Raw genomic sequence first — 16,530 nt, 5'->3', positions numbered from 1 at the left:
CTCTGTTTTCATTTTAAAAAAAAACTTAATCTCAACTTAAAAAAAATCCACAGATTTATGTTCCGTGTCTGCTACATCGAAGGAGGACATCGCTGTCTTTTTTTAAAAACACAAATCATTTTAAACTACAGCTGGGAGACAGGCCCCTCCAGGTGTCATCCATCTGTTATTTATTTGTGACAGATTCAGAATCATTTTCATCAGCTGCACAAGATGTTTCAGTGGATGCCCCAGCAATACAAAGTATAAATAAAAAAATACAGAATGACGAAAGTAGAAGTCACATTATTTCCTAGCAGGTGGCGCCAGCGAGCATCAGTCAGAAACGAAACCGCAGCAGTAGTCGAAGAAGAAGAAACATTGGCGCCAGCGCCCCCCAAAGGCTGTTAGCTGAAGCTGAGATGAAGATTAAACAGAATCAATGGAAGAGACAAAGTGAAAATAAAACATTGCAGACCTACTATAGTGTCGCCAGGTAAGACCGAGTCACCTGGAGTTTGTTAAATCTGTGATTATGCTAACGTCAGCTTAGCATACACCATTATTAAAAGCAAACTTTTAGCAACAGTTGGCCTGATAAGTGCGAGTTTATGCTAACGCTATCAGTGTTATTGTTAGCATGTAGTTGCCTAGTTAGCCGTAGAGCTAATGGTTAACCGGACGGTGCTAATGTTTAAGCTAGCTGGTAACGGTAACTGCGTGCCAGCTAGCAGCCTAATAACTTTTGCTTCTGTCCGGTCATAACCGAACTTTATCTGTCAGAGCTAACGCCGACACTACAGCTGCCGGTTAACCTCTGGCGAACAGAGGCTTCTGATCCGGTAAATAGTTATGATTTGTTTAATTATTTTGTCTGCTGTGTCCACTCTGCGTTAGCTTTGAGCTAAGCTAGGCTAAAAACATATGATTGTCGCTGCAGCTGGTAATGAGGATTTAACCAATTGTCACGTGAGAAGGATGTAGAGTTACACGAAACGTTATTTATATGGTTTTATTCTTTAATACAACTGAACCAAAGCCAAGGTTTACTGCAAAGAAGAAGAGAAAACAGTCGCATAACAAACGATCAGACTGTTCATCATGACAAGGGTTAGAAACCAAAAAGATGTGAAAATGCATAACCAAATTCTCTACGTTAAAAGTCCAGGATATAATGCAGAATGTCCTCAGAGAGAAATTTCTGTTTGCTTCAAAAGGAATGTGTGGAGCACTTTGCCCTTGTCCAGACAGGTCAGTATTATTACAAGACAGAATCACTGTGAACAGATTAGTTTGGGGTGAAATGAAGTTTGTAAGGAAGGTTTCCCGTTTGTGTTTAAACATCAATACAGAGTCGAGTCAAGTGATTTTATTTTCCCATTTACAGAAAGACAGTGAAATTTTGTCTGTTAGAGCTCTCGTGTTAAAAAGTCAGATCAGGGTGAGAGATGGAAAAAAAAAAAAATGCACAATAAAGTCAAATTAAACACACGCTGCAATACAGTAGACAGTAATTGTGCAAATACTGTTATTATTACAGTTCTTCATAATCAAGATCGACGGCTTTCAGGTTGTCCATTCCAGGGTCGCCACAGCAGAAGGTGTTTGGCATTTTGATTTAGCATGAGTTTTTTTGTCTGGCTTGGATTCGAACCTGTGGCCGTCTGTATCATGTCTGGTACCACTGAAACCAAGAAATAACAACATAAATTGGTATAGTTTCATGTATTTAAAAAGCAAAAAGTCTATGAAAAGGCAGAAAATTGGACTTGGGAGAAACTGAGGGGAAATGACCTATGACAATAAAACTATTGTTCACACAGTCTAAACTGGTTTCCAGATTCACCAATGAATTAAGTGTTAATGGAAAAAAGTCAATTGCAGATGATCAGCTGGTTTAGTCACAATGAATTCCTAAGAGCTGCTTTAAATTCTTGTCATGTGAGGAGGACCAGACTGCCCCTTACCCCACTACTGATAATCTATAATCTGCTCAGTGGGTTTACAACCTGATGGAATAGTCAGTGAGTTCAGAAATATTGAAAAACAGATTTTAGAGACGTCTTGAAATAAAGTTTCAAATATGTCACTGTCATTGAGTATTTACTGTAATGATGAAAACCATGTTCAAATGCGGAGACGCGGGCTGAGCTGCAGCTTGTTGCAGTTGCTCTCCTTTTTTAAAAATGTATTCTTCCTTTATAGCATCGAGTTTGCCGCCTGATCATGCGGTTGGAGGCGTTTTTATCTTTGTGTTTTATCATTGCTGAACTTTTTTTGCTTCATACTGAGCAGCGCGCAACAGCTGTATAGACCGGGAGCCGGCCTTCAGCTCTTCTGCCCAGAGCTGAAGGCCTCTTACAATCTGCCCCTGAGCAGGTCTCACCAAAAACACCTCCTACCTGTGTACAAGCCCCTGGTTCAAAGGCCCTGCAAATGCCCCGCAGGGATGTTTTGAGGCCACAGATTGGAAAACACTCTGAGACACACGGTGAGGACATTGGTAGACTGACAGGCTGCATTACAGATTAAATGGATGCTGGAAAGGCCACAGTAAAACAATCACCTCATTCCTTTTAAACCAGTGCTGAGGTGACTTTGCTTTGGATAATCATCTTGTTGAAGGATCCATTGCCGTTTTATTTTTGGCTTTTTGACTTTTGGGTTTGCTTTATCTTCTGATATTGGGCTGGATTCATTCTTCTTTCCACTTTAGGCAGAGCTCCAGTGTCTGATGCAGACATACACCCCCAAAATATCAGCAAGCCTCCATCTTTCAGACTGTAGGAAGGTGTTCCTCTCGTCATAGGCACAATTTTATTCTGGTTGCATAAACCATTGTGAATTATAAACAGATAATTCAAAGCTTTGGTCTCATCCGACCATATTATCTAGTTCCAGAACTAGTTTGGTTTGCTTACATTCTCCCTTGCAGACCCCACATGTGCTACCTTATTCCTAGAAGAAATCAACCTGGGTGTTTTTCTCCTAGACAATTCAGACTTGTACAGATTATGCTTTACTGTGGAGATGTTGACTTTTAATCCAGGTCATCTGAAATCTGATTTCCTAACCCCATTGATTTGTTGCTCTAAACTTGAGACTGACCCTGGAGATCCACCCAAATTTAAAGCACCCAAGAGCTGTTTTTAAACATCAGACACCTGATTTAAACTTAATTACCTTGAGGGTTTTACATGTTTGTGGGTGTGGGGGGGGATTATAACTTTCTTTTATTGACTCCTTGACCATTTTTGTTACATTTGATGATGAAGGGACACTTGTACTTTGTACTTTTACCAAAATGTTATGTTGATGAAAGACATTGTTTTATCCTTTTTGCCATTTTTACATTGATTCAAGAGATTTCTTGTCATATGCACAAGATGAACATAGCAGGTATGCCATACAATAACATTCTTATTTTTAATTCCTCCTTCTAAAGTAACCGAAATAAAAAATAGTATAAAAAAGTATATTTACAGTACAAAAGACCGTTATTTGTAACATTGTTCATTACAGTGTATATACACCTGTGGCTGTGGACGAAAGTGGCATACAGTTGAAACCAGAAGTTTACATACACTTCCTTAGTATTTGGTAGCATTACTGTACGATATGGGTCAAACATATCCTTCCACAAGCTTCTCACAATTTGTATTGTTAAACCTCTGTCAAGCTTCTGAAATTTTTGCCCATTCCTCTTGACAGAACTGGTGTAACATTCAGGTTTGTAGACCACCTTGCTCACAGATGCCTTTCACCTCTACCCACAAATTTCCTATAGGAATAAGATCAGGGCTTTATATTGGCCACTCCAAAACATTGACTTTGTTTTCCTTAAGCCACTTTGTTACTAATTTTGCAATATGCTTAGGGTCATTGTCCATTTGGAAGGCCCAATTGCACCCAAGTGTTAACCTCCTTGCTGACGTTTGAAATGTTGCTTCAGTTTTTCTACATAATTTCCTTTTCTCATTATGCCATCTATTTTGTGAATTGCACCAGTCCCTCCTGCAGCAAAACATCCCCACATCATGATGCTGTCACCCCCATACTTAACAGTTGGCATGGTGTTCTCAGGTTTGCAAGCTCTCTGTTGTTGCGTTCCTCCATGTTTGTTTTCACTGGCTGCGAGGAACTGACACTTTTTTTTAAAATCACAAGTCTGATCTGAGCTTTCTGACCACGGTCACAGAGCCACAAGTTGGATATGAAACAGATCTAGGAGCACAAATGGAAGTGGACTAGATTGTATTTGGTTTGCGCAAACTGCAGAGAAACATCTAACCCCCCCCCCCCCCTTCCCATGTCTCTTTCTCAGCAGCTGCGATGGAGAACACAGAGCCGGAGTTTTCCCCCAACCCCTCTCATCACAACAGCCCCTCTGACTCCATCTCCTCCTCCCCCTCCCTGTCTCTCCCTTCTACCCCCTCCTCATCCTGTGGCACCCAGGAGGCTGTCACTCCTCCCCTGGGTATTATCAGTGAGGGTGTTGGTGAGCTGAGCCTTGTGATTGATGCTGAGGTGGCCCAGCGGGCGTGTCATGAGGTTCTGCAAAAGGTGAAGTTGCAGAAGGAGGAGAACGGGCCGAAACCTGGCACCCCCACACCCCCTGCTGCTCTGACTGCTGCAGTGAAACCGCTTAATATCCGGGAAGAGGAGGACAACCCAGAGGGCCCGGCCCTCAGCTCAGTAAAGAGTGCTCGGCGGCGGCAGAGACACAACCCCTCCAAACAGTCGTGGCTGCTTCGCTTGTTTGAGTCCAAGCTGTTCGATGTTTCAATGGCAATCTCCTACCTGCACAACTCAAAGGAGCCTGGTGTCCAGGCATACATAGGGAACCGACTATTCAGCTTCCCCCATGAGGAGGTAGACTTCTACCTGCCCCAGCTGCTCAACATGTACATCCACATGGATGAGGATGTAGGGGACGCCATCAAACCATACGTGGTGGGTGTGGTTTAACCCTGATTGTTGTCTGGAGGTTAATGTTAATGTCTGAGGTGTAGTTTAACCCATAGGCTTGTTTATGATTTAATGTTAGTGTCTGATGTATTTTGAACCCTGTGCATTGTCTGCAGGTGCACCGCTGCAGGCAGAGCATCTCCTTCAGTCTGCAGTGTGCCTGGTTGCTGGGAGCTTACTCATCTGACATGCACATCTCCACCCAGCGTCACTCTCGAGGAACCAAACTAAGGAAACTCATTCTGTCTGATGAACTCAAACCTGCAGGGCCTCGAGCTCGCAGAGACCCTCTGACTCTAACTCCTTTCTGTCCCCTAACACCCACTGCTACCGCCCCTGGGCCCCTGGGAGGGGACCATGCCCTGTCTCCATCCAAACGAACACATCAACGCTCTAAATCAGATGCTACAGTTAGCATCAGTCTGAGCAGCAACCTGAAGAGAACGGCCAGTAACCCGAAGGTGGAGAGCAGCCAGGACGAGGTAACACTCACACACTAGTATCATGGTCTATAACTAGTTATTAACTAGATATTACCTGGTGAGTGAGACGAACATGGTAAAAGGTCAAAGAGTGGATTGGAGACAGGTGATATTAGAATAAGAATAAGAATAAGAATAATATGATAAGAAGAAAGAAGGTAATTAGGAATTGCAAAGTGAATGAAAATCCTGAAAGATAATTTTGTTTTCAGGAAAATAATTTAATGGCATAGACATTATCTGTTCACATTTCTTAAACTTCTTAATTGTTCTTTTAGTGTAGGACCACATTTAGTGTATTTGGGCAATATTACACAGAATACAATTTTGAAGTAATGTTTAGGTAAATGTGTCATGAGGCTGTTTAACGTTTAATGAAGTATATAAGAGAATATCTATATTATAGACGGATTAATATAGACCATGGAAACTGATAGAACCTCTGTTTAAATACCATGGACAGTAACACAGCCATCCCGGAGGTCTGGGCATACCAGAATCGAGGAGAAAGTATAAATAGAGGTTAACAGATCTGCAGCAGGACTTTTAAACTTTTGACCTTTGACCTCTGACCTCCAGGACAGCAGCTCCAGCTCCGACAGTCTGGAGTTTGTGACTGGTCCCGTAAGTTCTCCAGCTTCCTGTTCTCCAGGGTGCATTGTGGGAAATCAAGTCTGTGCTGAAACTTGGGGGTTCTGGTTTAGTGTGAGTTGAGGTCCCAAATGTATGGCTCAAAGGAAATAAATTCACAAGGGAGCTGCACGTTTGAGGACTCTGCTCCCACTGATTCTGTTTTTCTCTTGAATACAATCAGAAGTTGGATGTTGTGGGTGATAACTTTGCTTCTTTAGAGAAAAGCTACCAACAAGATTAGAGAAGTCCAGGTTTTAGAACAAACTCATCAACAGGACATCTCTCTTTTACCAAACTTTATTCACTAAATGGTGTTGACTCTTTTGCTTTGATCTCGGTGACATTTTCAAATAATTTCTTGCTGAAACAGTTTGAATCATTAGATGAAGCCCATAAAAACAAAATACATTATTTTGACAACATTCCTTAATAGATTATTATCTTAAGGAAGGGGGGGGGGGGGGGGGGGGTATTTTTGTTGTTGATTTTCAACTGGAAACTTTTATGCTGTTGAAGCGGAAACTATATTTTGTATTAAAAGGAAAAGTGTAATGTTTGTTGGGTGTGGTGACCATATCCTGTTCGTTAAATATTTGTTCCTGTGCTTTTCATCATATGTTTGCCATACAGTGTTTGGAAAAGGTCAGTTTGGATGCATTTATCTTTTTATTTAACCTTTATTTTACTAGAAAAACATGACATAAAAATCTCTTTTCAATAGTGTCCCAGCCAATCATTAATACTCGTCTTTCCCTTTATTGATTGCTGGGGGGGTTTAAAAGCCTCTTGTGGAACTTGCAAATAGTCATACAATTAGTTTAAGGACCATTTAGGGCAAACTTCAGATCAAGAACTGATTTCTGAAAAATGCTAAAATGGGCTTGATGTTGAGACAGAGCCTCCGCAGAGTCAGCATAGTAAAAGTTATTTAAGTACAAAACAATAATGGTCCTAGTACAGAATCTTGGGTCACCCCACTAGCAATTATAACAGTTTGTTCACACATACAACTGTGTGTACAAACCGATATAGAAACAATCTGAAAATGCAACCCTGATCTGATGCAATGGTGAATAAAGTTTGGTGTAGGGCTGCACAATATGTAGTTTTAGCAGGGTTATTGCAATATTCACACAGCACAACGTGCAATATCAAGTGAGGCAAATTAATGACAAATTAATGTTTACAAAAAAAGTTGCGTAAACAACAGTATTAAACAACTCTTTTTCTCTCCAAAATCACTTCAGAAGAGCAGTCACGATGCTCGCCTACTCATGTGTATGATATCGAAATCAGTTGTGAAACGTTTTGCTCGTGGATGCGTTACAAAAGCGCTGTTCATTAAACATTTTAATTTCTTTCATTAAACGGTTAATTCAATGTATCCATTTGCAACTAAAGAAATTGAATGACAGTGTGATTAACACACAAAGTAAACGTGAGCTGACTTTTTTTTTTTTTTCTCAATGTGTGTCCTTACACTCTTCCATCAGCTACCAACTCTGCTTCAGCCTGCTTCCTTAGTGAGGCATTCCAGGAGTGTGCAGAGTGTAGGTCATCTGTGTTTCCAAACCACCTCCCCAATCATTTTGGAACATTCACTTCTTTCCAAATGAATCTATTCATTCACAGAAAAGATTCTTGTTTTTATTATCTCGTAGTATACAGTATATGGCAGAAATAAAAAGATTGCACTATGAGTTTTTTTCAATTATTGTGCAGCCCTAGTTTTGTGCATCTGAAAAGAGTCCTATGACATGTTTTGATTGTGACGATTTTGTGGATGAAAGTGGGACACAACTGATCTGCTAATTCAGTGATGATCCAGTCCTCATTATTTTCTCTGACTCTGTCTGTGTGTCAGGTTCTATGCTAACTTGTCCACACTGATACATAAAATCTGTTCACATTAAATATTCCTGCTCTGTGATATTCATGTCAGTCCCAGGACAAACTTGATAGTGAGAGAAATTTGATGAAATTTCCACAGTGGTCCTGGCCTTGCATCATGATAACAAAATTGACTGCTTTGTTCATGCTGAGGTCATGTGTCCCATTAAAAGTGTCCCTGACCTGACACACAAACACCAAACCTTTACCTTTACTGTTTCTTCAAAGACCAAGATTTAACCTAGATTCAATAACTCCTCCTCTAACATTTAATCTTTCTCTGTCTGTCTGTTTTTATATCTTTCTCTGTGTTCTTTTCTCTATCTCTCTCTCTTGTGTCTGTATTTCTTTTTTTTCCCTGTATTTCTACCTCTGTCTGTTTTTCAGCCAGTGCGTCTGGCTCCTCAGAGGGAGTTCATCAAGTCTCTAATGGGGATTGGGAAGCGGCTTGCCACACTGCCAACAAAAGAGCAGAAGACCCAGCGGCTGATCTCAGAGCTGTCGCTTCTCAACCACAAACTGCCGGCTCGGGTCTGGCTGCCCACTGCCGCCTTTGAACACCATGTGGTCAGAGTGCCACACACACAGGCCGTGGTGTTAAACTCCAAAGACAAGGTAACTTTAACATTTAAATTGAAGCTGGTACTGGAAGATAAAACTGTATTTAGGCTACATACCCCTTCACAAAACATTATCATTAGTAACTTACTTATTTTTGGAAAATTAAGCTAAAGCCTGCACCAACCGTTTCATTTGACCTGTGTGAACCAGTCTGTAATGTGCATCCAGGCTCCGTACCTGATCTACGTGGAGGTCCTGGAGTGTGACAATTTTGAGACATCGAGTGTTCCGATGCGGATCCCAGAAAACCGGATTAGGAGTACTCGCTCAGTGGAGAACCTTCCGGACTGTAGCATGACAGCGGAGCAGAGGGCCGGCAGCTTCTCTATGGTCCCCAACTACGACAATGATGATGAGGCCTGGTCTGTGGACGACATTGGAGATCTGCAGGTGGAGGTTAGAGTATGCACAGGTGTCCTGAGCCAAAGTGTGATGTCATGTATATAAGGGCTGTGGGTTCCATGTATTTTATTGCTCAGCATGCAAGAAAAAGTCTTCTTGAAATAAGGATTAAAATTTATTTGCACTTAATAAAGTTTTTACTGTGAACCCCAGAGATGGAGTCAATGCCAGATACAGCTTAGTCTTTTTTCAAGAAAAAGGATAATTTTAACTTATAGGGTTATGACAAGCATATTTGGTGTTATTACACATGTATTACTACTTAATTTGACCACTAATTAAAAATCGAAATATGTGTACCCTTAAAAAGGGCATGGAGCTGAAGAGGTGGTATCATTGATCAGAACCTTCTGTATGATGATTTATTATACTCATTATAATTATACTCAGATAGATAGATAGTTGGGGGTCTCTACATCTGACTATCCTGACTGTGTTCTTCTATCCTGCAGCTCTCAGAGGTTCACACCAACAGCTGTGATAACATCAGTCAGTTCTCAGTAGACAGCATCACCAGCCTGGAGAGTAAAGAGCCTTTGTTCATTGCAGCTGGAGACATCAGGTGTATATTACACACATACATACAGTGCAGACAGTATATACTGTGGCAAAGGAGAGAAATGGAGTCCTCTTGGGGTCATTCCACAGCACAGATGGGGTACTCAACTTATGTGATTCAAGTTTCAATTTTGAGGACTTGAGATTTGCATGACTACCACCAACAAAATCTTTGATCTGACTGATGTGTCATGAATAACTTGAGACTTGATTTAAATTTTAGGCAGATTAAAAAGACTTGACTTGTATGATGAAATGTTACACATTACATAAATTCAGTTATGAGCGCAATCCTGGCAACCTAATGGGATGTGTAGCACAGAGGTGGTTCATGGTACAGGGCACAATATTCCAGACAGTGTAGTGCAAGAGTTTTATTTTCCACAACATTCATTGTCAGTACTTGTAGAAGTGTAAATCAGTAGGTACATATCATCAATGCTATTCTCAATTTGTCACTTTTCACCATGTTCTCGGCTCCAGATATCCACATTGCGCTGTGTCAGAGAGAACTTATGTCTCATCTTCACAGTGTAATAGACACTGTCGCACTTCTGTCTTGATGATCGCAGCTTGCATGCACTCTCTTGCTGTCTGACAGACAACAACCTTAACAGCTGTTTTTACTCGTATCTGTGACATGAAGTTGTTTGTCCAATGTGTGTGAAAGAAGAACGCCATACACTTACGAATTTGCATCACTGTTAATGTAATTTATCCATCCATTATACAGTGAATCCGAAAGGTATTCACAGGACCTAACTTTTTCCACATTTTGTTATGTTACAGCTTTATTCAAAAAAGGGATCAAATTCATTATTTTCCTCAAAATACATCAAACCAAACTCCATAACAACAATGTGAAAGACGTTTGTTTGAAATATAAAAAAATCACATCTACATAAGTATTCACCGCCTTTGCCATGAAACTCAAAATTGAGGTCTGGTGCATCCTGTTGTGCAACTTGATTAGAGTCCACCTGTGGGAAATTCAGTTGATTAGACATGATTTGCAAAAGCATACACCTTTCTTTATAAGGTCACACAGTTAACCGTGCATGTCAGAGCACAAACCAAGCCATGAAGTCCAAGGAATTGTCTGTAGACCTATGAGACAGAATTGTAATCAAGGCACAGACCTGGGGAAGGGTACAGAAACTTTTTGCAGCATTGAAGGTCCCAATGAGCAGAGTGACCTCCATCATCCGTAAATGGAAAAGGATTGGAAACACCAGGATTCTTCCTAGAGTGGGCCGGCCAGCCAAACTCCGAAAGAAGGCCTTAGTCACAGAAGTGACCAAGAACCTGAGGTCACTCTTAAAGATCTCCAGCATTTCTCTGTGGAGAGAGGAGGACCTTCCATAAGAACGACAGTTCTGTATCAGGCCTGTATGGTAGAGTGGCCAGACGGAAACCCCTCCTCTGTAAAAAGCACATGACAGCCTGCCTGAAGGATTCTCAGACCATGACAAACAAAATTCTCTGGTCTAATGAAACAAACCTTGAACTCTTTGGCTTGAATGGCAAGTGTCAGATGTGGAGGAAACCAGGCACCGCTCACCACCTGGCCAATACCATCCCTACAGTAAAGCATGGTGATGGCAGCATCATGCTGTGGGAATTTTTTTCTGCGGCAGGAACTGGGAGACTAGTCAAGATCAAGGGAAAGATGAATGCAGTAATGTACAGAGACAACCTTGATGAAAACCTGTTCCAGAGCACTCTGGACCATAGACTGGGGCGATGGTTCATTTTTCAACAGGACAATGACCTTAAGATCACAGCCAAGCAGACAAAGGATGGGCTACGAGACAAGCCAGAGCACAGACTTGAACCTGATTGAACATCTCTGGAGAGATCTGAAAATGGCTGTGCACCAACGCTCCCCGTCCAACTTGATGGAGCTTGAGACGTACTGCAAAGAAGAATGGCTGGACTTGCCAAAAAATAGATGTGACAAGCTTGTGGCATCATATTCAAAAAGACTTGAGGCTGTAATTGGTGCTAAAGGTGCTTCAACAAAGTCTTAAGGAAAGGCGGTGAATATTTATGTACATGTGATTTTTTTTTTTGTTTTTTTTATTTTTAATACATTTGTAAAGATTTCAAACAAACTTCTGTCACATTGTCATTATGGGGTATTGTTTCTGGAAGTTTGAGAGGTATGAAGTATGAAAGGGTGCAGAGAGAAGAGCTGTGGTATTGTATTAGGACATCTAGAGTGACAGAGAAGTATGTTAGAGTGGTGCAGGATGTGTATGAGTGCTGTAAGACCATGGTGAGGTGTGCTGTAGGTGTGACAGAGGAGTTCAAGGTGCAGGTGGGTCTGCATCAAGGATCAGCTCTGAGCCCCTTCTTGTTTGCTCTGGTGATGGACAGGCTGACAAATGAGGTTAGACAGGAATCTCTATGGACTATGATGTTTGCAGATGACATTGTGAGTTGTAGTGAGAGCAGGTGGAGGAAAATCTAGAGAGGTGGAGGTGTGGTCTGGAAAACAAAGGGATGAAGCTTAGCCGCAGTAAGACAGAATACATTTGTTTTTATGAGAGGGACCCAGGTGGAACGGTGAGGTTACAGGGAGCAGAGGTGAAGAAGGTGCAGGACTTTAAGTAGTTAGGGTCAACAGTTCAGAGCAATGGAGAGGGTGGAGCAGAGCTGAAGAGGCGAGTGCAGGCAGGTTGGAACGGGTGGAGAAAAGTGTCAGGTTTGTTGTGTGATAAAAGAGAATCAGCGAGAATGAAGGAAAGGTGTTTCAGGGACCAGCGATGTTGTTCGGCTTAGAGACAGTGGCACTGAAGAAAAGACATGAGGCAGAGCTGGAGGAAGCAGAGCTTAAGATGTTGAGGTTCTCTTTCTGTGTTATGAGGATGGAAAGGAATGAGGACATCAGAGGGACAGCTCATGTTAGATTTTTGGAGATAAAGTCAGGGATTCCAGACTGAGGTGGTTTGGACATGTTCAGTGGAGAAACTGTAAATATATCGGTAGAAGGATGCTGAGGTTGGAGCTGTCAGGCAGGAAGTCAAGAGGAAGACCAAAGAGGAGATTTATGGATGTAGTGAGGGAGGACATGAAGTTAGTTGGTGTGAGAGAAGAGAATGCAGAGGACAGGGTTAGATGGATGCACATGATTCGCTGTGGTGACCCCTGAAAGGGAACAGCCGAATGGAAAAGAAGTGAAGATCACATTTCGTGACCAATTTATGGAAAAAACAGGAAATGGTTCACTTAATCTTTCTTGCCAATTTATATACATAGCCAGAGGCAGAGCAGGGTTGTCCATTGTAATCTCCATTTAGCAGGTTCTCTAATACATTTTCTTTTTTCAGATGAATCAGTGTAGAACCATCCTGTCTTTAGAGAGACCAAACCACATGAAATGACCATGTGATGCAGTAACTTGTCTTGTTTTTATGTCTTAGGCGTCGTCTATCAGAGCAGCTCGCTCAGGCCCCCACCACCTTTAAGCGCGACCCTGAGGATCCATCGGCTGTGGCTCTGAAAGAGCCCTGGGAGGAGAAGGTCCGGTACGTGATGTTGCCTTAAGAGGAACTCCATCTGACTTGTAGTGTTTATTTGACTGTAAGGTCTGTTTCTATGAAATTTAAGGAAATGATACCTTCACCAATTACTTATTATTAATTTCCATGTGTCAGTACAATGGAGAGCAGCCACCCTAAATTTACTCTTATATGCCTCAACATGTGTCCTTGGGCAAGACACTGAACCCCAAGTTGCTCACAGTGGGTCAGGTGACTAACAAATCAAGCAGTCAAATTTCAGGCATGTCTAAAAGACAAAGTCCTGTATGTCCTACATAATTTTCTCCTTCCAAACTCAGACAAAACTGAAGTTATTATTTTTAGGCGTAAAAATCTAAGAAATATAAGATCTGTAATGCAGTATGGATCCATGTTATTAATGGTCTTTGGAGATATGTGTTTGCAGAAAGAATAAAAGACTGAGAGTTAGAGGTGCTTTGCTGAAATACTTTGAAAAACAACAATAGAGTCCTTTTAATTAATTGACACACACACACACACACACACACAACTACTTCACACTCCATTCCACTGTGGGACTATTTGCACTACCTCTGAAGCTGCTCATGTTTGCATAGAATAATATGCAAACTAAAAATGTTTGCATTTTAACTTCAGCAAGACTGTATTTATTTTAAAAATTAGTGTTCCAAAATTTCATAAGATTACTGCACACTATTAGTCGGCCTTTCTTTTTTTGTCTTTGTCCTATATCTGGCACTGTTTAAACTATTACCTGTGCACTTTATGTAGTCAGGGCTGTACAATAGGAGGCAATAGGAGGCTTTAGCTATCAAACTTCTCTCCTGTTGAGCCAGCTCCCACTAAAGATTCAGAAAACGGACACCTTCTCTAAAACTAGACTTAACCCCACCTGCAGGAGAATCAGAGAAGGATCTCCCTATGGCCACCTTCCTAACTGGAGGTTGCTCTCTGTTATCGTTAAATGTGGAGACGACCTGAGACAGGAGCTCCTCGCCTTCCAGGTGCTGCAGCAGCTCAAGGTAATGCTGTGACATGACGGATATCACGTCGAAATTACTACTAACCAAATGAGGAATGGACTTAACTCTCTCTCTCTCATTCACTTTCAGTCTATCTGGGAGCAGGAGCGTGTCCCCCTCTGGATAAAGCCCTATAAGATCCTGGTGCTGTCATCAGACAGCGGAATGATCGAGCCTGTGGTAAATGCTGTGTCGCTTCATCAGGTCAAGAAACAGAGTCAGCTGTCTCTGCTTGACTACTTCCTGCAGGAACATGGAGCTCCGACCACAGAGGGCTTCCTCTCTGCTCAGAGGAACTTTGTAGAGAGCTGCGCTGGTTACAGCCTCATCTGTTACCTGCTGCAGGTCAAAGACAGGTGAGATTTGACATCACCTATCTTTTCTGCGGCTTTTGTCAAAGTGTCACCATCAAAGTGATTTTTCTGTCCCATAAATGTGCTCTTATGTTTGTTTCTGTGTCTTCTCAGGCACAATGGGAACATCCTCTTGGATGCTGACGGTCACATCATCCACATTGACTTTGGTTTTATCCTTTCCAGCTCCCCGAAGAATCTGGGTTTTGAAACATCTGCTTTCAAACTCACGAGCGAGTTTGTAGATGTGAGTTTTTCACTCTGAACTGAACTGTTTTATTAGCTGTAGGTTTTCAGTCATGTTGGAGTGATCACTCCTTTACATGTTCAAGAGTTATTTTTAAGGTTCTACTGTTCTGGTAGTGGTCTGGTAGTTGTTCTCCACAATGTTCTATGATCTTAAAGCAATCTTAATAGAGTGGGGTCCTGCTGTGTGCTTTGTGGTTCTGTGTGGCTACTGTGATTGTTTGTGTGGGGTTCTACTACCTGTAGCATTCAATAGCAAATGTAAAGCAGGTTGGAGGGTACCTGGGAATGTGCAGTTGTTGCAACGTCTGCTCTTTTTAACACAAAATAAATATAAGAATATAAGAATGCTCAACCTGCTGGGGTTCTGAGCAGGTTCTCCAAGCTATACTTGACAGGTTGGGTGAGACGGTCAGAACCTGAAAAAGGTTTAATGAAGGTTTAACGTCTCTGTGTGTGTCAGGTGATGGGAGGTCCAGACGGAGACATGTTCAACTATTACAAGATGTTGATGCTTCAGGGTTTGATCGCAGCCAGAAAACATATGGACCGGGTTCTGCAGATTGTGGAGATCATGCAGCAGGGTAAAAACTCTCTCACAAACACACACACACACACACACACACACACACACACACACACACACACTGAATTCCATTCAAATTCTTGACCAGGTCAGTAAAACTCAGAAAAATTCAGAAAAATCACATTAAAATGAAAACAACTTTGAAAAAAAACAACAAACAAGCAGTACATGTGTAAATCTTACCCCCCCATGCTCCAGGTTCTCAGCTGCCCTGTTTCCATGGCTCCAGCACCATGCGAGCTCTGAAGGAGCGGTTTCACATGAGTCTGACGGAGGAGCAGCTACAGTTGCTGATAGATCAGCTGGTGGACGGATCCATGAGATCTCTGACCACCAAACTATATGACGGCTTCCAGTACCTCACCAATGGCATCATGTGACCTATGTCATGTGACCAGTGTGTGTGTATGTGTGTATGTAAGTGTGTGTGTGTGAGAGCAGCAAACAAATGCAGAGACTGAAGAAGCTCCATGTTTTAGAAGTGGACTGTGGAGAAGCTGAGCCTTCTTCTGTCTTTATTTCATTTTCTTTTTCTTCTTCTATTTCTCCTCATTCATCTATTAATTGTCTTTGTCTTGGTTTGTTGTCTTTTCATCTTCTTCAGTTTTCCACGTGTGGCTGCTCTGCAGGCCAATCAGAGAGCAGCGGTTTTAGATGGAAATGTGAACAAGTGGACACTTTTTACAGGTAGAAACTGGAATCAGCAGCAGGAAAGACACAGACTAATTAAAAGACCATACCGCTGTTTTTCATGTTTTAGCCCTTTAACTGCACATTCTGTAAAACCTGTTTGGATTCTGACCCAATAAAACCATCTACTTGCAGCTCCTCGCTACCTCTTTAAAGTCTGCTGTTGTATATTAATGCTAATACTACTACAATTCCTACAGCTACTATTACTACTACATCTGTCATTTATTGTTTAATTTAAAGGAGTCGTGCCGTGCAGTGTTTTAGTGTCACAAAATAAAAAAACTAAAAATAAGTCTGGCTTTTCATCTGACTATTTCAAGAATATTCCAGCTTCCCTCCATATTCCTTATTCTAAGGATATTCCAACTTTAGTCTTGGAGGTTTGTGACATAGCACTATAACACTGTTTCAGAAATGACTTACGCTGTGATTGTCATGTTTCTGTCTATCTTGGCTGAGCAACAATGATTAATCTGTCGATCAGCTATTTCTTTCTGTAACGTTTGGTTGGTTTAGGTTTGGGGCCTGCAGTCTAACGGATCTGTGGTGGCTATGTTCCAGAAGATGTGA

General features: G+C 41.7%; 1 protein-coding gene across 7 annotated transcripts; it reads left to right on the top strand.

The window, feature by feature from the left end:
* The first annotated feature begins 322 nt into the window (after nt 1-322).
* On the top strand, nt 323-16,252 carry pi4kb (phosphatidylinositol 4-kinase, catalytic, beta). 7 transcript variants are annotated; one of them, XM_067510460.1, is made up of 14 exons: nt 1,097-1,230; nt 4,304-4,932; nt 5,064-5,429; nt 6,009-6,053; nt 8,340-8,567; nt 8,742-8,969; nt 9,428-9,537; nt 12,959-13,063; nt 13,959-14,082; nt 14,173-14,438; nt 14,550-14,682; nt 15,145-15,265; nt 15,466-15,684; nt 15,872-16,252. In XM_067510460.1, exons 1-13 carry the CDS (start codon nt 1,161-1,163, stop codon nt 15,645-15,647), a joined length of 2,607 nt encoding a protein of 868 aa, XP_067366561.1. In that variant the 5' UTR covers nt 1,097-1,160; the 3' UTR covers nt 15,648-15,684; nt 15,872-16,252. The 7 variants fall into 7 exon arrangements, with proteins under 7 accessions (XP_067366563.1, XP_067366564.1, XP_067366566.1 ...); XM_067510462.1 differs by lacking the exon at nt 1,097-1,230 and adding an exon at nt 323-475 and having other exon boundaries at nt 15,466-16,252; XM_067510463.1 differs by lacking the exon at nt 1,097-1,230 and adding an exon at nt 333-475 and having other exon boundaries at nt 4,307-4,932; nt 15,466-16,252.
* Nucleotides 16,253-16,530: the final 278 nt, after the last annotated feature.

Source organism: Channa argus, chromosome 7 (assembly GCF_033026475.1).
Source record: "Channa argus isolate prfri chromosome 7, Channa argus male v1.0, whole genome shotgun sequence".
Classification (NCBI taxonomy): Eukaryota; Metazoa; Chordata; class Actinopteri; order Anabantiformes; family Channidae; genus Channa; species Channa argus.
The sequence above is the reverse complement of the archived record's forward strand: the minus strand, read 5'-3'. Positions and strand labels throughout refer to the sequence as shown.

Bases quoted from the DNA above. Each gene is read 5' to 3' on its own strand.
- pi4kb (XM_067510460.1), top strand. From the start codon at position 1,161: ATGTCCTCAGAGAGAAATTTCTGTTTGCTTCAAAAGGAATGTGTGGAG. The intron at 1,231-4,303 runs GTCAGTATTATT...TCTCTTTCTCAG, and splicing joins CTTTGCCCTTGTCCAGACAG to CAGCTGCGATGGAGAACACA. The intron at 14,683-15,144 runs GTGAGTTTTTCA...TGTGTGTGTCAG, and splicing joins TCACGAGCGAGTTTGTAGAT to GTGATGGGAGGTCCAGACGG.